General features: G+C 41.3%; 1 protein-coding gene across 2 annotated transcripts in view; it reads right to left on the reverse strand.

Annotated features, from left to right (window-relative positions):
- The window catches only part of SHISA9 (shisa family member 9), a 172,641-nt gene that overhangs the window by 19,688 nt on the left and 125,531 nt on the right, over positions 1-27,422 (reverse strand). For both annotated transcript variants that reach the window (XM_064672845.1, XM_064672844.1), the window contains one exon: positions 1,016-1,171. In XM_064672845.1, the coding sequence (XP_064528915.1) occupies positions 1,016-1,171 (156 nt within the window). The remainder of the gene's footprint in view (positions 1-1,015; positions 1,172-27,422) is intronic.

Consider the following 27,422-nt stretch of genomic DNA (forward strand, 5'->3'; position numbering starts at 1 on the left):
CTGAAAATAGGCAGTGTGACATCGCTCTAAATGTATGGGAAAACGATGTTAACATCCATATGTGTGAGCTAAGCAAGGGTTAGTGTGAAGCTATGAATAGATCCCCCCCGTTTTTAATGTATAGACAGTATTATTGTCTGGAAGGGGCCTGAAATATAAGGTGATAAAGGCTTTCTGCCTCCACAGGGTATGCAAAAGGTATTTACAGCCCCTGAAAACTGTTATCAATTTACACATCCAATAAGGGAATTATTTTGACTTTTTAACCCACTATTGTCTTTTCCCTCCCCACAACTATTTCTTCAAGGGTGTTCTCCCATTAGCTTAAAATAATATTAACCAGTCACAGAAAATAGGCACCACTGGGATCTTTAGTAGGAGCTTTATCATGCACTAATTGTTTGAAATCATAAGACCTCAGAATATTCCTCCAGGGACCTGCTAATGCACATCCTACAGGAAATGTGAAAACTCTTAATTTGGAAGTGTACAAGTGCCTTCTCTCTTTGGAAGTTTTTAGCAGGTATCTAAATTATATGCTTAAAATTGAAGCATATCTGCTGGTTTTCTCTCTCATTTGTGCAGATAGCTAGAGAAAATACACACCACAATGCATACACAGGCATATTAGAGATTATCTCAGTTTGGAAGGGACCCACAAGGATCATCAAGCCCAACTCCCTACTCCTTGCAGATCCAGGGCATAAGGAACTGATGCTGAACACTGTGCATGCAACACAGATGAAAGTTGCTGAGAACAGGTTTGCAGTGGGAGTGCTGTGGTTTTGTGTGCATGTATAAACACACTCTGGTGCCCCTGTTCATCCTCCTTACAGTCCCAACTAACATGATATTCTGTGTTAAACTCTACTATGGGGTATTCTATATGAAACTGTCTCATGAAGCAGTCCAGATGAGCAAGACTTTGTTTTTAATTTCAAAGCAGCATGTCAGCTGCCAGCAGCAAATGCAGCATGGTGATCTGAGGAAGTCATGCATCGCGTCGCTCACTTACCCACTGCCTTTAGAGAGGCGTACTTGTTAAGCTCTTTGCCTGGGGGCTGTTGCTCATACGGGTTTGTGATCTGTCCCAGGCTGGGATATGAATGTTGATGTGCCATCTGAGGAAGGAGGGGAGATGTTGGCATGACATTATTCATCTGTGGTGGATCTGCATTAAAGAAAATCGACAAGCGTTAAGGAAAAAGTAAATTAGTCTTAAGGTTTTGCCGTCGTTCTCGGGTACAGATTAGACAGGGTGTGCCGTGGGATTCAATGCAACAAAACAGCATTTGCTACAAAGTGGGAGTTTGAGTCCAGCAAACCTGTACTTCAAACAGTTCATGGCATGATTAAAGGCTGACAAGCGATGGCAGCAACACATGGTAACTTTTGTATAAAAAGATCCTTGAACTAGAAAATAGGTTTTCAAAATGACTGAACACCAACACAAACACTGAATTTGCTGCAGCATTAGGATACAACCCAAAACATGGAGTTTGTTCCAAGTTCTCTTGAATGCAGGGTGGTTGTGTGGCTGTGTGCAGTTAACAGCCAGGCTGGTTTCCCTTGGCTCGGGCAGGGCTGCTGCACGTGGGCACTGCCACTGCTCCCAGCCCCAGCCTGCTCCTCTGCACAGCACTGGGCTGTGTTCTGGGCACATGCCCCCAGTGCAGAATGGGCTTTGCTGCTTCGGGACTATCATTAGGTGATTCCATCAAAGCAAACACTTTGTCCTTATGTTTTCTCCTTTTCCCTGCCAGGGGGTATCACAATATCATACTAAAGCAATGGTTTTTGTAGCAGACATACGGAAAAGCAGGAGCTAATTACTGCTAATTACAGCTTTATACCAGCACTCGCCCCATATCCATCCTGCAGTTGATTTGTTCCTTCTATAGTAGAGAATACAACCTGTATACTTTTCTTTCTAAGATATAACATAATTTATTTGTTGTTTTTAATGTTCAGCTCCAACCTCTAAAACACTTGGTCAGAACTGTGTGCTGCACTCCGTTTGCAAACCTAAATTTCAACAGATTTCAACATGGTCAGCATATCTTTTTTGCTGAGTCTTCCTCCAGGCTGTCGATTTTGAGATATTTGGAGCTGAATGGCAATCCTAGAACCTTGTCACGGCTTCTGCAATCACAGACAAACACATTTTTCTCCTGCAATGAAGCCATGGTGCTGGATTGGTGACAGTAACTCCCTCAGCACCAAGCACTGGGTAGAGATCATGTAGAGAGAAAGCTGGTCCCTTACAGCAAAGGTACTTTATTGTGATGGATGGACTGGACCATCCTCCAGGTGCCCACAAGGATCTGGCAGGAGCCAAATATCCCTGCAGTTTGCCAGGACTTTAAGGGAATTGAGTCACTTGTCTTTGCCCAGCTCATTAACAAGCAGGGGCTCTGAAGTCAGTTAACAGATTTGCTGCTGGGAGAGAAAAGAAACAAAAGGTGTTTTTTAAGTTCCTTCCCCATCACTGCTGCCTGGTGCAGCCTCTGCTGTTCACACCAGGCCTGCCCTGCCTCTGCACAGCTCTGCAACCACAGACATGTGCACCCAGGTTGGGAGGGCACTCCGAGGTAGCTGGAGAAAAGTGTTACAAGTGCCATCATCTAATAACAGGGTGATTCTTCTTGCTGGTACTGGTTGTTAATAGGGAACAAATGGGTTGTGGATAATAGTTAGAGCTGAATGAGGAATTATTTTCCCATACAAAAAGAGTTTTACAGTGAGTGGGTATTTTTTTTCTTTTACCAAAGGAGTGAAATCTGAAGTGGGACTCTTTTTCTTACAAATATTGTGTCAGATCAGGAGAAACATTTTGTCATGATTTCAAAATTTTACACATATAAAAGATAAGTTGAGACACATTTTAAAAGAAAAATATTATTTTGGATTGAAAACAAGAAACTTTTCTGTTCAGAATTACCCCCAAAGTATTGGAACACTATTTGAATCTTTTTTGATAGTTTTACCTTTAAAGGGTAAGTTTGCTAAGTCAACCCTTTCACAGAAACATGTAATTTTTAAGGAATTGCGATTTTGTAATAAATAAAAACTCTCAGGAGTTTCTTTTCAGCTCTAATGTTGCCATGTCTGATGCAACTAAGTGGAGTTACTCTTCTCTTAGAGCAGGAATTCATGGAATCCTGTACCATTCCCATTCCCTCTCCAGAGCACAGCTCAGGAAAGCCTCTTACTCTAATGGTTTGAACCAATAAATAGGTGGCTATTCTCTCCAAACCATCCAGATCTTCCAAATCTCTCTCCTTTCTGATTGCATCTGTGAGTACACTTTGAACAGGACTGCCAGCACAGCTGTACCAGCACGAGGGGGACCTTTACCTGTAAGGAAAGTGTCAAACTTTTACCACTACATTCACTACTTTTTTTCTGAGTAGAGCTAAATCATAGTTCTTCATAGGAGCACTTCATAGATGCTACTATTATGAAATTTCCTTGTGGCAATTCTTATTACTGAATCTGTCAAAGCATCGTGATTTCACTGTGGTGAAAGTATCGTGAGCACCAGTATTTCTGCACTTACTGCTGAAGTGACTTCAGCTGTAGAGACTTGTAAAAACAATGTAAATAAGGTGTAGTTGACCAGGGCTGCTTATGTGTTTCTGTCTTAGACCTCTCAGTTTTACTCAGTCAGCACTTTAAACTTAGTGTAGAAAGTTCCCCCAGAAATGTCCTGGGGAAGATGATTCGGGTGAACCTGGGCTTCATCCAGTGTTCAGTGGCAGAAGGTTGTTACTGAGTTCCAGGGTTCCTAATGATGCTGGGCTTTGCTCCCTGGAGTGTTTATAAAGAAATTCAATTTCTAGATTATCTTTGACTTCTCTTTTGCCTTGTTAAAATCCCAGAAATCTTCTGAATTGTGAATTTCAAGTGAATTAAAGACAGTCATTCTGTCGCTGCCACCCAGACTGTGCAGTGCCCCTCACTGACACCCCGATGCTTACACAAGGATAAGTCATCACATGGAAGACACACCTCAAATTACTCATTCCACTGGCCATTTGCACAAAGTAAATTAAGCAAAAGGCCAAACTCTGGCAAAGTGCATTTAACCATATTGAAGATTGATTCCTATTTATAAAAAGGCTCCCATTGGAATGGACTCCTAGGGCCTGCAAGAAAAATCTCAGCTTGATATATACATCTGTCTAAATCTGAACCAAGCTAAACTTTAGTCTAACTGAGGATGTTAATGTGAAATTTGAAATACTTTTTTCCTGCAGTTGGAAAAAATAGCAAGTGTTACATATGGGGGAACAAATAATAATCAATTCAATTCTTCAAAATATTTTGTGATACAAGGGATTGGTTTCAATTGGAAGAAAGTTTAACCAGAAAAATCCCTACCAGCTTTATCAGTGACCTCTAGTGCCAGGTTAAATGCCTTATACTTACAAACCAGGTATTCTGTGATTGGTATTTGCAAATATCTGGCTTCAGTGAATGGGGACAACTTTAACCCAAAAGCCGTGGCCCTGCTCAAATGTTATTTTTGGCAACGTGACCCTGGTATTGTCCGTCACAGGATTCCACAGGACCAGCTGCACTCTGCCACTGCCAATTTGTGTATTTATTTTTAAAAGACAGAGAATATGAACATCACAAAGAGTCAAAAAACTGTTTGTGCCGCAGCTTCTAGCATGAATAATCAGACCTGATTAGCAGTGATGATATTGTAAAAAACCTGCAATATTCCCAACCTTTCTTATTTTCTGCTGAAGCGAGGGAATACAGTGCCAGCCTGCTTCCTAACCTTCCAAGACTTTGAGGAGTCATTGTGGACAATGTGTTAGTCTTCCTACTACCAGCCCTAAAGACAGAGTTTGAAAAAGCATGCTGGAGCTCAGCACACACAGGCTAGATATCTGCTGGGCAGAAAATGAGACACGTGGGGGGAAAAAGGAAAATAAACAAGTTCTTCATATGCTTCTTCATAAGAGTGCTTTTGACTGCAATTCCCTTAAGATGTGTAGGTATAGGAAAGCTGGTAGGAGACATGTGGAAAAGAAAATAAGAACTGGAAGGAAGCTGCACCAAAACCAGTTTATAACTAGAGAAAGTGGGGTTTGCATCCTGGCCACCAACAGTGAGACCTTGGAAATGGCTCAGACATTGGCTGCTGGTCACAGCCCAGTTGTTGATGCAGATTGATCATTATGTTATCTGTTTATTACCTATATCTCAGCCTGTGCAATTTAAACTTGTATCCAGATGTTATAGCTAATTGCTTACCGCATTTTCCAAGTGAAAATACTTTTTTCAGAGTGTTTCCATCCCCCCCAATTGTGAATTTCAGGGTTGCTTTATTGTGCATCACGGTGACAATGGTGTCATTGGCTGCTTTAATTATTCTGTACTCCATTCAATTAAGATGGGGTTATATCTGATTTGTGCATTTCATTCAGTAACCAAGGAGTGGGCATGTAAGCAATTATTGAATACAAATAAGAACCCAGTGTGAAACACCTGACACCAACCATAGTCACACGGATGACAGTGGTAAGACAAGGCAAAGGCCTCAAAACTGACTGTTTGGATTTCTGCACTGTCTGTAGAATATGTTATGTGCTCACCTAGTTTGATCAGCCTTGTCAAGAAGCTGCCAGGGCTATGGGAGAGACTGGGGATTAGAGGAAGGGATGTGAGAGGGCTGCTGGCAATAATAAACTTGTTCACTGCTTGAGAGCCAAGAGCCTGCCGTGGGCATCCCTTAAGCTCAGCCACCATCCTCCTCCTCTGCAGCCATGGGAGAGCAAAACCTGTTCTTAGGTTGGCCTGGGGATTCATTCCTTTCTGTACAATGAAGTCAGTGATTCAGTGCCTGAAGACAGGGAAAATGAACAAACTCCACAGGCCCAGAATGGAATCTATTAGTAAACGAGCGGTTCCAGGCATGAGGGAAAGAGCAAACAGACAGGCAAAGCAGTAACAAAACAGGAGAGGATGAGGGAAGAGCAGGAAAGCAGAGTGAGATTTTGCTATAAAAACTACCTGCAGACACATGTACAAAAGAAAAGAGAACAAGACAGACAAAAGAAGTCTGAGAAGTCAAGGGGGGGGGGGTTCAGAGCAAAATATAATAATAACTGAGCATTTTCAGATACTCAAGAGAAAAAATATGCCCTGAACTAGCTAAAGTTGAAAATACCAGCTATGAGAACAGGACAGATCTGAATGGTTAGGTAATATCAGTATAAAATTGCTCCCCTCCCATCCATAACTGCACTGCCACCAACAAGCATATTTGCCTCTTTGTTCTTGAGAGTATTACACTTAATTATAAGACCAGCTCATCCAGCATTGCAAATCCATACTCCTGTTCCTGCAAGCCTCACCAACAGAAACTGCTGGTGCTAGTTCTGAAAAACCCCAGATATGATGAAGCCTGTGGGATTTCAGCAACTCGACCATGCCTGCAAACTAATTCCTTTCAGACCAGTTCCTTCCTGGATAATAGAACTATTTTCCATTCATGGGACTGAACCTCCTATGGAGCTGAAACTCAAATCCTTGGCCTGTGTTCTTGCTCTTGCCTCTCTGTAGGTTGTCCCAAAGCAACTGAGGTTTTGTGTTTGTGCATTGTTTTTACACCAATATAACTTGAGTGTTCTGTGTGATTGTAGGTGTTGTAATGCTGTTGTCATTGTCTTTATTTATATTCTTTACCCTTTCCTTCAGATTTGCATTAAATATTGTGTTTTTAAAGGATGTCCTTATTCACACCCATACATGCAAGTGTATGTTCTGCAAAAGATGGTACATCAAAATCAGGCTGCCCACCTGTTAGATAATGCAAAATAGTCTCTGAAACTTCTGTGCTTATGCCTTACTCTAGGGGTTATGCCCAGAAAGAGAAAAGCAGACTATGCCCCAAAACTTATAAACTTGAACCCTTGTGTTTGTGTTTGCTGTTAAAAATATCCATGGCCTCGTTCTCCACATTGTCAAAAATGGTATTTCAACTCTGGTTAAATGAATGACATTCTGCAGCAACATTTTCCACAGTCTAGTACAAGTCCTAAACAGTAAAGTATTCCTCTAGTCTTAATTTCTCTGCCCTGCAATTTAACTGATTTTGTATTTTTGCAAGAACAGATGCTCTCAATCCAACTTCTGTACCATTCATTATTTTATATGATTTTTTTACCACTTTTCAAATATTTGTCTCTATTCTGAAGTAATAATTTCACTCCTTTCAGTCTGTCTTCATCTGACAGTCTTACCAAACTTTGATCTGTTACTGCTGCCATTTCTCAACACTTGTAACCTTGCAATGCAGCTTCTGGGATAAAGTTCTACCCTCAGCAACACATGGAGCTGTGTTATTCTGGACATAATGCTGTTGTAAGTCATCCCTATAAGTCTTTGTCCCTTATGATCTGCAGACTTTTTTGTTTTCTCCTCAGTCATGCACAAGTCATGTGAGTAGTTGTATTGCCCCTTAATGTGATAGCTCTGAGACAATACATATTTTTCATGGCAATTTATGCTAGTCAGTGATCTGTTCTGTCTTTGCACCATATCACAAAAACATTCTTGTAACACAGACAACCTACCCATCTAATCACAATCACAAAAAAGATCTGAGATGAGTGGGATGGCATTTCATCCAGCAAAAAAAAATGTTTCTGTTTAATGGAAGTGACAGTCTACAGTGTAAATGCTTGTCATCAAACATACTGTCTTCTGCCTTCCCCTGTCCTATCAAGCAATTGTAGGAGTTAGTCCCATGCTTCGTGCCGGGATTCTCCGTGGTGCCACTGCACTGATGTCTAAGGCTGCATGTTTTCACTTCCTACACAATTAACCTCTTGCTCTCTTGCTGTCTCCCACGGTAAAGGTTGTGTGGTCTTTCACATATAGATAACCCCACTGGATTTCTGAGGACAAGCTTTCCCCCAGTATAGAAAAATGCTGGATGCAGGAATACCTTCAGTCCCGCTGTGAGACTCCAGAGGTACTAAACTCCAATGGCACACTGGTGTTGAGGGCTGTGCTGACACCAGGGAGCACAGGAGAGGGAACATATCCCCTGCTGGGAGTGGTTATGGATCAGCAGGTTCATAGTGCTGAATGGCACCACAATTCCTCTTGCTTCAAGTTGAAGATTGGCAAGAGGTAGGGCAGCATAGTAACTCTAACCACCTTGCTGATCTAATCTGAGACACCAGTGAACAAGGTTGGTGTGGATGCAGTCTTCATAAGAAAGCATTATGGGAGGGAGATTCATGAGCTGATGTGCAGAGACAATGTTGTTCATCAACACTGGACGTGGGACAGAAGGCCAAGGAGCCAGGTAACAAAATGCACGGTCCCTGCCCTCAGTGCATGCCTGAGGAGGAGCTGCTTTTCCTCTGGTAGGACAGGTTAAGCTGCAGGGACATGTCAGTGAGCTGTGTAGTCACAGTGCTGCTGTTGCTCGAGCAATGCCCCGTGCCTGATTTTAAATGGCAAAATTCCCAAGTCTCCTTCCAGTGCAGTGGGATTCTGTGCAGTGCTATCTACACACTCTCTAAACCATATGGTCTCTTCATTCGGAACACTTCTATCTGTGAAGTGAAGATGAGGACAGCACTAATTTTACAATACAAATCCTCCCCCTTCCACCCCTTTAATTTTCCATCTACATTCTTCAGGCACTTACCTATGTGAAAGTCAGAGATTATATTTCTTTGAATAATGATTGAAATGAAACATAAAAGAAGGAAAATTAGTAGTAAAGTGGCCAAAGAGATGTGAGGCTCCACTGCCATCTGAGTCCAGGGAAGAACACACAGTGTCCCTGTATATGTGCCTTCTTCTTACTGAATGTGCTGCTACCACTTTAAGTTTAAATCTATGGGAATTTTATAAATATATATATATATACACATATAAGAATCTTATGGCTGTGAGGTCTTCTGAACTCTGCGTGACAAGTTACAAATGGGGAAAGAGGCAATTTTGTGTATCAGTTAAATTCAAGACTGAAGCTTCCCAGTGTCTTCTGGATGAAATCTCTGATGCTGTGTGGTGCTGAATTCTCTGTGGTCACAGTGATTTGGGAGATGGGACCTTCATCATGTTTCAGGTTTGGGCTCCTTGTTTCTGGTTAGACTCCAAGTGTGTAGGAGCAGAGTTCTGTGAAATCACTTGGCTGTTTTAGTGCCATCCGAGGAGGGTGGGAGTGGAATATCACTGGCCTTGTGACTAAACTGGCTGGAAGCCTCTCCTGCTTTTCATTTCCTTTGGGCTCCATGCTGTGCCATCACACTCACATCCTTGTAATATTTTCTGGGCTTCTGCTTTGCAAAAGAGCTCCAGCCTGAGGTTGGTTTTCCATGTAGACTTTTATTACGTGACACCGGATCTCCTTCTATGAAGGTTATTTTTGTGTCCTCTGGAGGTTTGCTTTTCTGTCATAATTACTCACAACCTGACAGACTTATAATCCTCTGATAGGATTTGTGACATTGTAATCTTCTCCACAGCAACCCATTGTGGCTTCACAACCAGAGGATTATAACCTCTAAGAAGGCAATAAGCAGATGAACCCTTGAGATACCAAGACCCTGCTTTCATATCCATTTCCAGGGCCTGGGCTGTGGGAGGGCAAGGAGAGGTGCTGTGTTCTCACTCCTGCCCACATTTCTGGGTTTCTTCATCTTCTTTTGCCTCAAGTAACAGAGTTGAGAAATTAATTAAACCCACCAGTTATACACACTTTGAGCACTGCAAATATCCTTAGCCATGCAAATTAAGAAAAGATAAATTAAGCGAATTTGACTTGCACAACAGATTTTTTTTCTCCCAGAAGAATGTTCTTTACACTTTCCCATAAGGTATCAGTTGTTTTACAAATCAAACACTTCTGTACCTTTCCACAGAAATAAAAAGAATCTGCTAAGATTTACCAGGCAGCTTAGATCCATTGTTTTGACTGCTTTGTCTTTCGATGACGTTACTTTCTTTCCAACAATTAATATACTTTTACATAATGGGAATGTGCCTGCCATTATAATATTTACTCTAAATATTTGTATGCCTTGTTTATTGTTTTCTCTTACCGTAATGGTTTGAATACATTAAAAATTCCCTTGCTTCAGGCATTCCATTAATTTGTCTATTAGCTATCCCTATACTATATTCTAACAGTCTAGAAGGAAAAGACTAGACAGTATAAAATTATAGAAGCAAACATGTTACCAACCTCGCATCTTTGTTATTTATTGTTATGTCTAAGCAGTAAGTTGGTAGTCCCTTGCCTGTAACTTGTGGGTAACAAATGGCCTGCAGGATACTCACTCTGTTCAAAGGCAAAGGCAATTACAAGGAAGATTTAAAGTTGAGAGAGAGTTAAAATTGGAAGGAATCCAAGCTCAGCATCGTTTCCCTTCAGCCAACAAAGGCTGAGGACAATTTCACTAGTGAATCATCCAGTCAATGTGTGGTCTGAGAAATATTTTACCTCAATATATGTCTCACCTGAAGCATATTCCAGTGGCATATTCTGTCCTGATGTACCTGACCCAGCAATGGAGATGAGTGTGCTTCTTACCTTCTGGCATAATCCAGTTTATTCTTTTAGAGTCTCTCTAGAGATGAAAATACATCAGTGTGCCACAGTGAAGCTGTAATAGCCAGTTGTGGATCTCCTATTTCCCAATCCACATGTGCAAGTCTTGTTAATGTCAGTTTGTTAGTTTGTGTTAAGCAATCAAAAGCTCAGGGAAAGAACGCAGAAGGTCGATGGAGATCTAGAGTTCTGTTCTCAGAAAAATAGTTTGTTGTCTTTTAGAACAGCAGAGATGAAAATGCATTGATTAGGAAGCAGGATGCATGTTATCTTGTAGCACAGACTCACAGAAAATACAAAAGATGAGCCCACTTAGGCCATCCTCTTCTCAGGAGGGGTTACCTATGCTCTTGATAAATGTTAGTTGTGTTTCTAAAAAGCCTTTGGTGAGGGGCCTCACAGCCTACCTGCACAGCCTGCTCCAGTTCCAGTGCTGTTCCAGTGGTATCCTCACTGGTAGAGAACTTGTCCTGTTGTTACATTTTCTTTAGGGCTGCAGGTGAGGGCCATTATTTCCCTTATCCTCCATGGAGATGGAGAGAGGAGGATGACTATTCCTTGAGCTGCAGCATTTTCTGTGTTTTGAAGTCTCTACACTACAAAATGAGGAGTTTAATTCTTCCCATGCAGAATGATCAGAGGTTTCAGAAATCCAGCCTTTCTTAACACATCTTTGTTGAGGTTTGGCATCTCTTCTCATGTCTCATTTCTTGCAGGATCTCCACTTAATTATGCAACCCTAGCACACCATTTCTTCTCTGGCATCAGCACAGTTGATCCATTGTTGATCCATTTCTACCTTCGATCTCCTAAAGCCCAGAAATCCTTTTATGTCAGACTGCTCTTTACAATGATTGTTCTTATACATAGAACCTTGGGTCTCGTTTAAGAGGGATGCACCTTGTTTTTTCACACCATGTTTCCAGCTTTTTAGGATCTTTTGAATTCTAATTTTGTCCTTCAAAACCTTTGAAGAGTCGTCCAGCCTGGTGTTGTTTCCAAATTTAATATGTACAGTGTCCTATTGTCCTCCTCATTAATGCAAATGTTGCACAGTGGTGGTGACGGAATAAATCACTGCAGAAATCTTTTCACTATATCCTTCCATTTAAAAAAAAATAGGAATCATTTGGGATTATTCTCTGAATGAGGTTTTCTGACCATTTTGCATCAACCTTTTAGAAACAGCTTCTGAAATCCTATTAAAACTCAAGATTTTTTTGTATCTACAGCATTCCCCAATACAAAGGGCATTACATTGACATAAAAGGGAATTGCTCAGGCTTAGCTCCATTTGTTCCTGACAAATCTGCAGGAGTGGTTATTCATGATCATGTTGATTTCTATTCCTTTCTCCCTTCCTTTTCCCTGCCCCTTAATTAATGAATTAAATTAATACTAAATGATTTTGTTCTCTCTTAAGGCTTGACAGCACACCTTTGAGAGTTTTACAGGATTTCATCCACTGGGTGAGTTCTCAAAGCTAATGGCACTTAGAGGATTTGAGTCCTTTCCCCAAGTGCACAGGATGAATCCTTCTGGGCCATCAGATAGAAACATGTTACAATTTTTCCAAGTGCTCTTCAAACCTGCCATTCTTGTCCTCAGGTGTGACCCCTCCTCCCTGTTCTCATGGTGGTTTTCGTTAGTTTCTTGAAACTATTGCCTTCTTTTTTAAGTGAATACTGAAGTCCTGTCTTCCAAAAATGAAAAGTTGATTCTTTGAATCTTCAGATTCCAATAACTTCTAATAACTATAAATAAATAAAAAGTAGTATTTTGGAGTCCTACGTATGGTTCTCTTTTAACCTTATCTAAACCTTATCTAAGTGGGCATTTATATGAGCCACAGTAATTTGGATTGGCCCTTTATGTAAAATAATAGCTTAACACTTAGCTGCTTAGCTGTGATGTGTTCCACATTGTTATTTCAATAATTTCTAGATTCAAATTATTTCCTATTTACATAATGTTGTTTTATTCAAATATATGCACAAGAGTTTCAGGGGAAAATAATTAGGCGAGACAGCATCAGGCAAATAGCTCCTTTTGAGAGAGAAAATGCCATCTTTGAGGGGGGATGGTATACCCTTAACTTCTCCCTTAGATTTAGCCCATCTCATTTACTCTAGGCCACTGAAGTGAATCTTCAAATATAATAATGCAAGTAAAGCAGAGTGAGTATATCCCAGAAGAGTAAATATAAAGCTGAGGAGCATCCCACTGGTTTTCTCCAAGGTGGATCCCTGGGAACCCTCTGAGGTGGATCCCTGGGAACCCTCCAAGGTGAATCCCTGGGAACCCTCCAAACTCCACACCGGCCACAAACCAGTCCCTTGGTTGTTGCTTTCTTATGACTCACAAATGTTTCCTGCTGTAGCCATCAACAGCATTTCAGCAAGAGTTGAAATAACTGTTTAGTGCTTGGGCACTAGAGACAAAAAGAAATAGAAAATGAAAAAAATGTATTTTGAAATATACTTTCCTTGAACTTAAAAATGTGAATTTCAGAACCTGGGAAGAATTTGTGTCCAGTTTTCCCCCTGGATTATCACCCAGGTATTTACTAGGGGAAAGGTCTAATTTTATTTTTTTTTATTTTACTTCAAATTGAATTTTGCAAAGGAAATTAATATCATATTTCCAGATACCATTTAATTCCAGTATTCTAAATAATCTTAGAGAGCATTCAAAAGTATAATAAGTGACTTTAGGCTTCCATTATCTGATCTTCTCTACTGATGATGTACATACCAACCCACTGAAGGAAGTGCCAAATAGATATGAGAGTGGAGGAAAGAGAGGACAGAAAAAAAATCTTTCCATAATTAGGACACAGGCAATCCTGCATCAACAGGAACTTTATTTTCCTTTTTAACATTTCAGTAATGTCCTCATTTTATTTTGAACCTTTGGACTTAAAAGACAACTGTGATAGCTGTTATTTTAGGAACCTCTTCTGTGTAATTTCTGTGATCAATAAGGTCCCTGCACATACACTGACGTGCCACGGAAAGATGACCCAGTTCTATTTTTGCATTTTAATGGCCTTTTGTAGAGTGACACCTCTACTGTTAAAGAAAAATGATGAACGTACGTTTCAATAAATGAGAAAATCTTATTGCTTTGAAGAAGAAAATTTCAGTGGCTTTTAAAAGGCTTCAGCCACCTGAACAGGAGGTTGAAACTATCCATCCAATTACAATCTTTTGACCAAAATGCAATTTTCTTCTAAATACTGGAAGCAGTTATCAAAGTAAGGCTTTTGCAGTAGGCTTGGCACAGGTCATGTTCCTCTGGGAATAAGGCTTAGTGGGCTACATTATCATAGGCAAGTTGCTTAGTCAAGAATAGTCTTCAAGATATGCAGCTGGAAAAAGCCTTCCCTGCCCAGTGGTGGCAATCAGCAGGGCTGAGGCCTGGAAGGCTGAGCAGGTGAGCTGGTGTGCCCTGCTGTGCTCTGAGCTCCCAGGTACTGCCCTTCTCCTTTTGCTGGGTCTGTACATCAGCACTGTTGTCAGTGCTGCAACTGTTGCAGCTGGGACTGCTTTGCCTGACCAGTGTCCCAGGGATGTGTGGTCCTGGTTTGTGCTCCACTCTCTCTCCTCCTGCCCTGCCACAGATAAGCCTGAGACCTGCAGTTCTTGCTGCCACAGAATTGGACTGTTGGCAGGTTTCCCTTTTTTTACTGTTTATTTCTGTTCTCCATTATCCTCAGTTAGACCTTCTTCTGTGTCTTCCTCCTCCCTCTAACCTGTGCGGGGAATGACTGCTTGGCTGCCTGGTGTCTTCAGCCACATCTTCTCTGAAGTTTACAGCTGTTCCCTGAAAAACATCTGCACTGCAGGTGTCTGTACTATCTCAGAGAGGCAGGAACAGGATATGGATCCATGAAAGTATCTCCAACCTAACATTTTACCCTCTACTTAAGCGTCAATCTGCAGCAAAGAAAGTGACTCTATAAACTACTTGTTGTAAATAACATTCTTTCATAAAGTCTCACAGGTAGAATGTTATTCCTTTTATGACCTCTATTTGCTTACTGTTCTATTCATTCTTCTCTCTTACTCGTTGCAAACTGGTGTCTTGTATATTTATAAGCTGAAGCAAAAGTATAAAAACATAGATCTGATATTTTGAAAACTCTCTTATTTCCTGTGATGTTTTGATCAGTGCTCAGGCTCAGCCTTTACTTTGCTCTTGGTGAAACTGAGAGTTTCACCAAGAAAACAAGAGTGGCAGAGTCAGAGGAATTTAGAACATTTCCAAAGCTCTGTCTGGACGTATTTTATGAACACCTACTTTCATGGAGTTAGGCCAATATTTACAAACTGAATTTCCGTGGTTCAGCGTGTCTTCTGTAGTGATACCTCAGCACTGTTTAATTTACGATGCCCTGCTGATGAATGAGATTCACAGCACCTTTTACATCCTCAACAGAGGGCAGGTGTCAGTGTTTATTTGTGTTTCTTTTGGCCAGTGTGCCCTAAACTGAACGCAGGAGCCCTGGACCTCCCTGAGCACATCTCACCCCAGTCACCTCTTTTGACCCTCCTGATGAGACCACCTTAGTTTTGCTGTCAGAGCTGTGTTTTATAATGCCACCAAGAAGTGACAGATCAACAACCCTTTTCACAAAAGCCACTGAATAAAAATGAGTTGTTAAATTAGCTCTCAGTCCCTTGCAAATGAACATGGGTTGCTTTTGCACTGAAGCCTTGGAGGTAGGGTGGTTATTATTCCACAACAGTTCCCTGAGCTCTGGTTCTGTCTTTCATTAAACCATAGGAACTTTGTTTTGAGTCTGGGATATAACCACTCTCACGGGCCTCTGTATTCCTGCAGTATTATCTTTCCTAAATGAGGCAATGTACTAATGACTGACAGCTCTGTCTTGGGGATTTTTTTCTTCATTTATTTAGTTACAATCCAAACAAAAAGCTGTTGTCTACAGTCCTTTACCTCTCTGTAGGGTAAGTTGGGTGGGTTTACAGAATGTGAGAAAACTTTCAAAGCTGGACCTTTTCCCTCTTGATAAATTGGTACTCAAATAGAAACACAGGGTGTTGGGTTTCAATAATTTGTTGCAGTGCCACTACATCAAATTTAACTTCCTTTAAGAACCATGATTAGCTGATACAAAATGGGGAACTGGGACAGTTTATTTAGCAGTGATGCTAATTAACAGTGCTGTTGAACCCAAGTGCATCTTGGCACGAGAACAAGACCCAGGACAGATTTTGAATGTCTGCCCAATGCTACCTGCCTACAGTAAAATGTGTCAGAAGGCAAGATGAACAGGGGACACAGTTTATATCCCTCTATAACACAACCTTTTTTGTCGTGTCTGTCTCCTAATTAGCCAAACTGTTGTCACCTACTGGTCTTTCATAGTGCAGTTCTTCATCTCAAAACCAAAGTAGGGGCCCAAAAGGAAAAGTAAATTTGATGCTTCTATTCTCAGACATTTCTACTTATAACCCATTACTCTGCATACATTATTTTTAATGAATTGCAGAATGCCTCTTTAGCTTTCTCAGAATGTCTTCCAAGAACAAGGCTTTGTGGCCTCCTGCCAGGCACACACACGTATGATTTGTTTGCTGTCCTTTTCTTTCATTGTTGGTAGCAAAACTGTTTTGGCAGCAGCCTTCCTACACCTCCTGTCTTGCTCTAAAACTCACAGAAGTCAAGGTCTCAACCTCTGCTGCCTTAGTGTCAAATACAAGCAGTGCTCAGGGCCCCTGGTTTCTGTGAACTCTCTTTTATGGCAGCTTAAATTAGCAGCCCATGAAAACTGGAATTCTGGGCACAACATTATCGACAGGAGCTGGGACTGTCAGCTGGCTGAAGCAATGAACTCTTTCAATGTTACACAGATTATTTTGAAAACTTCCCTGTGCAGTTTTATTTTTATTTATTTATTCCTGATGTGTTAAGAATTTGCCAGGCAGGAAAAGGCACAGTCCCTGCCCCGAGGGGAGCTGCTGGAAGCTCTGATATTTGCATGCCTGTGAACTTCCTCTGTGACCAAAGGCTGTGTCCTTACATTAATTCTGTCAGAACTATTGCTTCTCACAGCGTGTTACTGTAAATAATCTCTGTTTACAATAATGGATCATTACTCAAACGTCCCACAGAAACTCAATATGCTGTAACTGTTTTCCCTTTGTCTTTATTGTGATTTACCTCCAACGTTAATTAATGCTACCTCAGGAAAATTCCCTCTGTATTATATATTTACAGCCAGAAATACTGGGGTTGATGGTTCCTTTTCAGTGTAACTAAAGATAAATCACATAGCAATCATTTAGTCTTCCCTTCTATATTTAATTATGGATTTTTAGACCATGTTATAATCTTCCATGTAGCATTTCTATGACCTGTTAAACAACTGTGATGATTCACCCAAGGGTGATCCTTGCTGATGTGATCCCTTTGCTTGGCTGGTAGAGGAACCTGCCTCGCTTTCTCCCTCTTTCCAAGGAGAAAACAAGTAGATGTTCAGTTAAACAGCAGTGGTGTCCTCAGAGTCCAGTACCTCAGTTCCTGTTGACACCTCAGTGACCTTGTCTGCTCATGGTGAAGTCACTTAAAGACTAGCAATGTTAGCAATACACCTAGTATATGTTTTGGAAACACTTCATATACTCCTACCAGTAGTTTTTTGCATTTTAAGTTGCGGAATTGTTAGAATACAACAATGTTTTTTCATTTTAGCTGGTCTGTACAGACTTTATGGCAGCTAGAGTTTGCTCATTGCACTGCCTGGCAGAATGGATTCGTGGATAGCTGCAAAACTAAGTATTGTTATGAGGCAGTTTGTTAGGAACATTTTAGTTTTCAATGGGAATAAATGGTTGAAATGTATGGGATGATATCCTACAGCTTTGTTCCATCAAATAGTTGCAATCAAAAATCAAGTTAGACAGAACTTTATAAGCAAGGAAATAGCAATAATGTCTGCAAGAGAGAGGCTCTGCCAGCCTAACACAGCACATCCAGTACAGAGCCTTTGCACATCCAGTACAACACACACAATGTAATTTTGTACCCAGACACTCAGATGTGTATATTGGAATCTGTGATCTTAATGCACAGAAAGCAGAGGGACAAGTAACCCCCTGTTTGATTTCAGCAGCAAGATCTTCTTGATTAAGTTCCATATCTGGCAGAATCACTTATATCCACAGAGAACCACAAATGTTTTGTTATATCCTCTAGTGCTTAGGGGAATTCACATCAAAAAGCCCCCAGATAAATGAAAAAAACTTTGAAACTGAGTTTGCCTTTCATTAAATACCCATTGTCCTTGCAATTTAGAGTGAGCAACTGAGTAGAGAGCATTATATACACAGAAACTGGACATGGCATCAGAACAGCTTTTCTTCTGAATACTCCATCTGATTTATGTTGGAGTTAACAAATGCTCATTAATCTTAATTTATTTCAGACAAGTGTAGGAGAAAAGAGATTATTTACTTATACACTGTACATATTTCATTGCATGTTATGGATATTAATGATGCAATAGCCACACAGAACATGGAAACAAAAATTGTGTCTGCCTTCTCTCCATATTTTTGTTAGGTTTTACTTAAATGGTTGCCACTCAGGTGTGTTTCCAAGCTGTAGCAAAATTCTGTGGGTTACCTGCCACCAGCATAAGATGGAGAAAGCTGTACAACTCTGAGACTATTGTCCCACGGATAAATACCATAAGATGCCTCCTTGTGTGTCAGCAGTTATTGCCTTTATTGAGATAGATTGCAAGATCTTTCACTCTTCAGATTGGAGACAGACCCAGAAGGCAGATAAATATGTGCTTAACTGCCAATTATGAATCTGTTTGGCCTTGGCAGGACTAAAAAATATAATAGGACTTTTCTGTCTCTTCTCTTTGAAATTCAATAAGAGAAGAAGAAAGATTTTTCTATTATGTTTGATTTTATTTTTTTTTCTCATGGGTGGATGAGCACCCTTTGCCTAGCTATTTCTCTTCACAAAGTGATAGAGGCTCAAAGGGCATTTCTGTAATTTATTATACATGCATCAGTCCACTTCACTAGAGATTGGTGAAAGAAGCTGACCTTTATTACAATAAAGGGAATATAAGTGAGGAACAATTTTGATGTTGTAGGCACTGTGTCTTGTAGATGTATGTGAGTATGTATTTGTTTTAGAATGATAACAATTGTCACTTCCTGGCAAGGTTTCCTTAGAGAGTAATCCTTGTTCATACTGATACTTGGAGTTCTTACTGTGCATTTAAAACAAAGGCTTGAGAGATTTTGTTTATCTAAAGACAGGAACACTTCAGTGTGCCCAGAGGGGGGCAACAAGGCTGGCAAAAGGGCTGGGGAGGCATGTCCTGGGAGAAAAGGATAAGGACTTTAGGCTTGTTCAGTTTGGAGGAGAGAAGGCTGAGGGGTGCCCTCATTGCCCTCCACCACTTCCTGAGGAGAGGACATGGAGAGGGAGGTGCTGATCCCTTCTCCCTTCTATCCAGGGACAGGATGTGTGGGAATGGTTCAAAGCTGCACCAGGGAAGGTTCAGACAGGACATGAGGAAGTGTTTCTTTCCCAAGAGGGTGTTCAAACACCGGAACAAGCTTCCCAGAGGGGTGGGCAATGCCCCAAGCCTGTCAGTGTTTAAGAGGCAGGTGGACAATGCCTTTAACAGGCTTTAATTTGGTCAGCCCTGAACTGCTCAGGCAGCTGGACTGGGTGATCACTGCACTTCCCTTCCAACTGGAACAGCCTATTCTTTTAAGCCAAAAGTTAACATAGAGACAATGAATTAAACAACTGTTTTTCAGAAGTATATTTTTGTAAGTAGACTACACATTCTATGCTTCAGGATATTAAAACATGAGGCTTTTCTGGGGAGCAGAGGTGAAAACAGGTGCTGTGGTTTGTAATCAGTGAGCCACTCTGCCAGCAGCGAGGTTGCTGGCTTTTTGTTCATTTTATACCAGTTTGCTCGGGGAGCCACATTGCTCAGCCTCTGATGTATTTTGTGTACGACACAGTAACACAAACAGTAGGAAAAGGGGGGGAGAAAGCACTACTTTGCATTTTAAATCCAAACCTGTAAAATCTCAGCTCTGTACATGTGAGTCAGAAGGGCTTCTGCATACAGATACCTGAGCAGGGCAGCTGGGTGTGCAAGGGCCCAGCACTGGAGTTCTGCAGCCAAAGCAGCCCGTTCCCAGCTGGATCAGGGACTGCACACAACCATCTCGTGCCTGCACACACATCACTCACGTGAAGTCCTAGGCCAGCTGAGGGCAAGAGGGGTCAAGAGCAGGCTTTCACCTGCAGTATTTTATTTTCCATGTGGGACCTATTTGATAAAAGCACTTGAGCACAATGTATTAAACATCTAAAGCCATCCCACACAATGGCACTCTGCAGGCAACTGAGTTCTTTCCTGGCTGAAGACCACATATGCTCAGTGTAAGCCCTGAGGGTGGATCATTCTCATTGTGTGCAGCGGGGTTTGGAGAGAGCCCCAGGTTTCAGCAGGATGGGGTACAGGAACTGCTGTTTTCAGGATTCGGCCCTTTGTAGTTCAACCTCCAGCCATGCAAACTCCTCATGCAGGGAAATAGCCAAAAATTGCATCAGGCACTGGAAAACATGTTATAAAACTTTAATATATCCTCCTCCAAATAGCTGTAGTTCATACCTATTTTTAGGTAGAATTCAATTAAGCAATATCAGAGCCAATATCAGCAACAGAAAATGATATGGTTGTACAAAGCCATAAGAAACAGTACCTGTTAATAATCTAAATCATTAGGGCACTTTTGTGTGGTTTTGGTGTGATTGTTTCCAAAAACAGATGGAGAGAGATGTGCTAAACCTCTAAAGTTTGGGCAATTACTGTGGGTTAGCAGCAGATCCATGTGAACCAGCACAACCACCCACTCCCACATTTGTAGCTGTGCAATAGTAAATGGGCATAAATGTGTTGATATATTGCAGCCAGGGATTGTATTTGTGTCTGCTTCACAGAAAATCACTATTTTTACGGTGTAATGTTATAATCACAGAAAGAATTAAAATATATATATATAGAAAGAATTAAAAATACATAACCTGGAAAGATTAAGGTAAAACAAGTGGTTGTTTGGGAAGATCAGCCACCCTCTCAAAAACAAGCCAGTTGAATTCTTGATTCGGGGTGTGATTTTTTTTTTTAAAATCACCAAATCTAGAAGTGTTAATAAAATGTAATAATTCTGAGCAAATAAAAAGAACCATAATTTATGATTTCTTAAATTAGGAATTCACTTTTATTCCCTAAACCACTTGAAGCTAAAGGAGTCTGCGGAAAGACCTGAAGCCCTGCAGTAAAACTTAAGGCCCGTGGCTCAACTCTAATGAGTCTCAAATGAATAGTTCTGATTTCAAAACAAAGTACAACTAGAACAGCCTCTTGAATGTCAACTAAATACAAGACCCATAATCCTCATGTAAGGAAAGTATTGAGTCTTAATTCTAGCTGTGTAAAATTATCAAATTCAGTTGTGAGTTCATGTTTTCCTGTAGAAGTATCAGTGAGAGGAAAAATAAGCAGAAATAAATGTCTGTGGGCAACTCAGTTATAATTGCTGCTGGCATTAATGACATTTATTATGCATGTGTTTTTTCCCCACTCCTAAATAGCATAGAACATTAGTATTTTTTTTGTTCTTCAAGAACTATAAAATGAGGACTAAAAATTTACATATTGTAAATGCATGTAAATATGTTTTTCACTTGTCCCAAGTCTTCAGAAACAGATTATTTCACAGGAGTCTCAAAGAATGCTGTTGTTTATCTCTTGGTTGTTCTTAGTGTGAAATCCATTGGGTGCTAATCCTGAACACATTAAAGCCCGTGGCATCAGGCCTGTACCCAACAATGTGATGCTCTCAGAAGAGTGGATTTGCAAAGGAATCTGATGGAGACAGGCAGCCAGCTTTCGTGGAATCTGTGCTTTGGAGCCTCAGCTAAAGCTGGTGGGAACTGCTTTGACTGGAGAGCGCTGATTTGTGCAGATCAAAGCATTACCCAGGGGCACTTTGGTTTTAACCAAAGGCCAATGAAAAAAGCACATTGGGAAAGTTTGATCAGGCTCTGCCAGTTTGTCTGCCAGGCCCCTCTGTTCCTGCCCAGTGAGCTGGGGGGGAAACGAGAGCTCAGAGCTCTCCCCAGCTCCCTCATCTTCTGCCACACGTCTGAGGAGCTGCTGGGGACGTGGCTCCAGCCCTTGGCCGTTGTGCAGCTTTCCCAGTGTGCCAAGGTGGCCCTGGGATTTTGGCTTTCCAGGCTGCAGCTCCTCAGCCATGGGCTGCCCAGCCCCACAGCTGTGTCCTGTCCGTGAGGTGCAGGGCAGTCAGAGCCTCACTGCTGGACTGGCCCTCTGCAGAGAGTGCCAAAATCCTTAGTTTCCATCCAAACCAGAAGGAAACCAAATTCTGAAATTTCAAAACCCTTCCAAGCACAAAGCATAATCTGCTCTCATTACTTTGTTACTCTTAGTTTTAACAGTAGTAGTGTTTTTTTCTGGTAGTAACAACAACAAGGGGATGCATATTCATTTGTTACTGAGCAACAATATATATTCAGAATTTCTCTGTCTTACAACTACTATCTCTAAAACAAACCCAAAGTGTAGAACATGTTCCCCTGGAAAATGCATAAGCAGAAAAAAAAGAAAATTCGTATAAACAAAGTAGCAAAATCTCTTGAAAATCTAGTTACAGTGGAAAAGCATCCTTCAGCAACCGACATTTTAACAGGAAATAACTCAGCATTCTGCTGACCTTTACAAGTTTAGCCTTTATATGGGAATGAACTGTTTGAAAAATGTCTCTAATTCAGTTGTCACAAAGAGACACCAGACTTGTGGTTGATCTGTTTCATGAGCAGAGGCTTCATTTTGATTTTTTACAAGCACCGGTCTTGGTCTCATACTGTCCCCCATAGTTCTCAGCTGCCTGGTCACATCTATTTCCTCACAAACAAAAGGCTGCTTGAAAAAAATCCTGTGGACATGACTAAGATAATGAGGGTGCTAATGACAAAGTAATCTTGGCAATTATTGTTGCTTTCATGAACAAAACCAGACCCTGTTCATTTCCAGGCATCCCACTGTGCCAAGCTGGTGGAGGCAGGAGGAGCAGAGGCACTGCTCATGTGCACACACCCAAACATGGAACCAGGAGTGAGAAGAACACCTTTGATCTATATGCTTATAAGCAACACCAGTGTCGACTGCTGCTCGCTGCAGTCAAGGGGATGAGATGTAATAAGAAAACATTTATTACCTATAGAGCTCAATAACAGGAGCAATCCAGACTCCAGCTGTAGCTGGTCATTATGTAATGCCACTTGCTCACCAATTTGGACTCCTTTCCAATCAAATTGAGCTCCTAATTCACGGCAGCTAGCAGGACAAAATATATTAAATTGTGACAAAGGAAGGAAACATGAGGAGTGACAGACTGTCTGATACTGTAAGCCCTCAGACCAGCCAGGCCTCTTCCAAGCAGAGAATGACAAAGATAAATATGAAAGAAACTAAATATTTTAAATCAAATTTTACTGCTTGAAAATGTGTGAAAGGGCGTGTCAGGACCCTGTTGTTATTAGAAACAAATAATGACAATAATCATCAAGAAAAAATGTCGTGAGGAATATTCTAAACTAGAAAGGGATTTTCTGAATCTAGTTTTCTAGTTCTACTTATTGTCAGTTCTTTTCCAAAGAATGCTTATGTAGGTGAGAAAGTACTTTGCCTTTATAAAAACCTGTTTTTATATTTCATAAAAGAGAAAGGCATAACTGGATCATTAAACTTTATTACTTTCTGGAGCTAATGTAGCACTGCTTCTGTGGTGGCCACACTGCAGAGGCAGCAGAGGTTGTTTACAGCTGGACTTACATGTCCAGCTGGGAGTTACTCTGAAACAATGTGCTGTTCTGAAACACAGTGTTACACTGGGGATGGGACACAGTGAGACAGGAGGAGGGGCACTGAATCCCCAAGTGCTGTGCTTGGTCGGTAGCTCAGTCAAAGTTCCTCCCTGTTCTCCTCTTCTGTAGTGTGAAAATGCACCAACTGTGCCCCAGGGGTGAGGTTCTCTCCTGTGGATGGAGTGAGCACAGAGCCCCCATGGCGAGTGGGTTTTAGCTGCACGTTGTATAAATGTTCTCAGTATATTTTGACTTGCATCCCCTGGACCAGAGCAGCTTTTCTGCCCCAGGCCCACAGGAGTCCTTTGCAGACACAGGGAGCAGTGACTGTGCTTGGATGGTTGGAAGTGAACTCCATCCTCGTGCCACAGAGAAGCCCATGGGAAAGCCCAGGAGGGCTGGAATGAACCAGCAGATGGATGTGTTGTATTTTGGCAGAACTCTGCTCCCCAGAGGCAGAGTTCTGGGGAGCAGAGCAGGGGATTACCAGGTTCCTCCTAGCCCTGGGCTACGTGGCTCCAGAGCCACTTGGATCCTCACATCCCACCACAAGCACAGCAGTGGCAGAGGGGCCTGTTCAAGGCTGGGAATCTCTTGTGGCTCACCCAGGGCATTGGGAGGGTGATTCAGTCTGCTGGAGCAAATTGGTTCAGTGATGCACAGACTGGGTGGCTGAGTGGGAAGGGAGCCAGCTGGGCTTTTTCTTCAGCTGGCGTTCACAAGAAAACGAGTGTGAGAGTTATTTTGGTGGGGTCAGAGGCACAGTAACAAGTATTGTGCCTGTTGCAGTGATGTGGAACTACATTTTGCTCAATTCCCTTCCTCCCCTTCTCTTTAAAAGGAGCAAGGGAAGGCTGGCAGAGCAGGGAGCCGTGCAGCACCACTGCAGGCAGCACAGGGAGCACAGGAGGGCTTTGGGGAAGCCCCAGAGGAGACACTGGTCGTACACCAAGTCCTCTGTCCCTGCCTGGCTGCCCAGCTCCAGTGGCTGCCCTGGGGAAGGAAGGAAATGCAGCTTCTCCGTGGCTGCTGGGGCACTGGGAATGCCTGGAAAGAGCAAAAGGCTCCTATGTCTCTCAGAGATCATAGTTTTGTCCTTACAAATAGCTGATAGGAGGCAGGGGAGAATTGCATTTATTTCTTCCTCATGCCGTATGTTTGAAGAAACATTGTAGAAGGGCTGATGAAAAGTACCTTTCTCTTTCTTTTTTTTTTTTTTCCATTTAGCTTCTTTCCCCCTTAGTGGCAGGTTTTTACACCCAGAATTGCAAGCATTCAGCTCTTCATGAAATGACCTTTCTGAAAAAGGTATAAAAATGTTTCTGAGCATAAACCAAAGCCTCTCTAATTAATACCTCAGAGAAATATTTTTATTTAATGGTTTCTTAATGCTAGTGTACTAATATTACAGTGAAATATGTTGAATTCCCTGCTACTTTGACTTGACTGATGACAAGAAAGGAAACATATTGTCACCTATCATAATCATCCCACCTAAAATGTAATTCTTTTTCCATATTTACATAATGTGCTGGTAGTCAGCACACTCCCTGATTGTGCTGATGTTTATAACCAGTTTTTTAACAAGTTTATGATAATAATGCTTTCATCCCAGGGATTCATCCTTATACCCAGACCCTTCAAAAATTTAGTGGTAAATTTGGGTATTACTACACCAAAGAAACTGTGGTATTTCTATTAAGTACGATCTGATTGACAGGCAATTTTAGACTTAAATAAATAGGTTTTTCCATTTAAACAAAATGAGAGAACAGCTCTGTCTCTTTTTTTGCATGTCCCTTCTTGATACAATTTGAAATAGTGTAACTTGCAGTCCGAGGCCTCTGCTAAATTCAGGTGTAGGAGTTTGATTGATTTGTTAGTAACTGTGCATGGAAAGCAAGAAGATGAATTACTGTAGGAAGAACAACTCGAGCTGCCAGCCCCAAGCTGGAGAGGAGTCACCAGGGCAGCAGAGAATAGGCTTCCAAATGTTTTAGTAAAGGGAGCAGGAGAAAAAGATCAGTAGCTGATTAATCATGTTGCTAGTGTGTTAAGGGACATGGGCTAATACAGAACCAAATGTTAGGAAAATATGTTTCGAGGGAAGGCCAACAGAGAAATCTGAGGAATGCACCCACTGACAATGTTGTGTAGAGAGTTAGAAGGAAATAGGAAGGAAAGAGAAGCAGATGAGAAGACAACTCATGAAGGATCCAATGAAAAACCACACAAATAATGTTTTTCAAAGGTCATAGCAATAAAGGAAGAGTAAAATGAGCAGGAAAATGAAAAAATAGCTCCCTGACATTGTGTTTTCTTCTGAACAGCTATCGTAGGTGTTGGGGGATTGCTTGTAAATGACAAAAAGGCAGAGTCATCCGTGTCCTCAAATCATCATGTGTAAATTGAATAAACACTGAAAAGCTGCTCTGACAATGGAGTTTCTACCTTTGGCATTGGAATTTCCTAAGCCATTACTTGTCAGCTAACTTCTGGAGGCCTTTCCTTCAGGCTGGTTTCCCCTGTTCCACAAATATGAATTGGGAATGTGGAAGGCAGTAAATACCACCAAATGCAGGCAGAAGTGGCAGCCAGACATAGGGAGAGACCCTTTAGCACATTATATATAGGAAAATTACCCTACTGAGATTGTCCAGCATCCCTGTGCAGTTGAGACCATTCTGTTTCTGTGCAAGAGCTGAAAAACACTAATGCTGCTTCTGTCAGAGTTTCATTGGGAAGACTTCATGAACTTTGTGGTCCTACTGAAGAACAGGAGGGACTTTTTTGTTGTCAGGATGATTTATTAGTAATTGTAGCTATTAACATTTTTTAAATGTTCAGTAATTCCTTCAATACACCTTGTAAATTAACCTTAATAAATATGTGGTAGGAAGCAGCTTATCCTGGTAATGGATATTTAATAGCATACAATAGCTGTAATTTACCAACATAACTTCTCAGCATAGTTTAACTCCTAATAAGCCCTAGGGACAGAGCTAACCCTACAGATAGTTATTTGTTTTCAAAAAGGGTACTGTGAGAAAACAGGCATGAATTTGGTTTTGCAGATTTCTGTCAGGACAAGTTACATGTGCGAGAACAACTAGCAAATGGCAAACAGAAGAGGATAAATAGATTTTCATTTTAATCTACTGCATTTATCATCTCCAAATTCACAAGTGCAACTTTGAATTTTTTTTTCCCTTTCATGCAACTTAAAAACATATCATTACTTAATTTTACTGTGTGGGCAGATTTGGACTAATGTGAATAAGAGGAGACAAGTTTCCCAGCAATTCTGTTTCTCTAACAGAGTTACAGTGCTCTAGACCAACTTTGAGTGGGGAACTGGCATGAGGCTGACATGATGATGTACCAGAGTCTGAAAGGAAGCTGTAATTTCAGAGAGAGAGATTCCTTTGGGTATCTTGCCCTCATCCCCCAAATACCTTCAAATCTGATGATGCTTGAGCTTCACTTCCCAAAATCTCTCTTGATGATTCTGGAAAACTTCTGCAGGGTAACCTCCAAAGCCAACTGGAGGTCTCCAGGAGAGAGGATGTGTTCAGAAGTAGGAAGTGCTTGGGGTAGTGCAGGTACTGAAGAAATTGTTCTAGCCATCTACAGTTACCCCTGAAGCTTATATTCAGGAGTTTCTTTCTAAGCACACTTTTTTCAACTTATTTAACTCGTTTAAACAGTCTATTGCAAAGCCTTTGTTCCTGGTGACATTTTAGTTCTTACTAAAGAAACAGACATCATGTAATTACATCACTGCTATTAATTATTAGACCTCTCACTTTTCCTGTGATTGCTACCATTTTTGGGCATGCTGTTTTAGCAACAGTGACACATC

The sequence above is a fragment of the Pseudopipra pipra genome, chromosome 16 (genome assembly GCF_036250125.1).
Source record: "Pseudopipra pipra isolate bDixPip1 chromosome 16, bDixPip1.hap1, whole genome shotgun sequence".
NCBI lineage: Eukaryota > Metazoa > Chordata > Aves > Passeriformes > Pipridae > Pseudopipra > Pseudopipra pipra.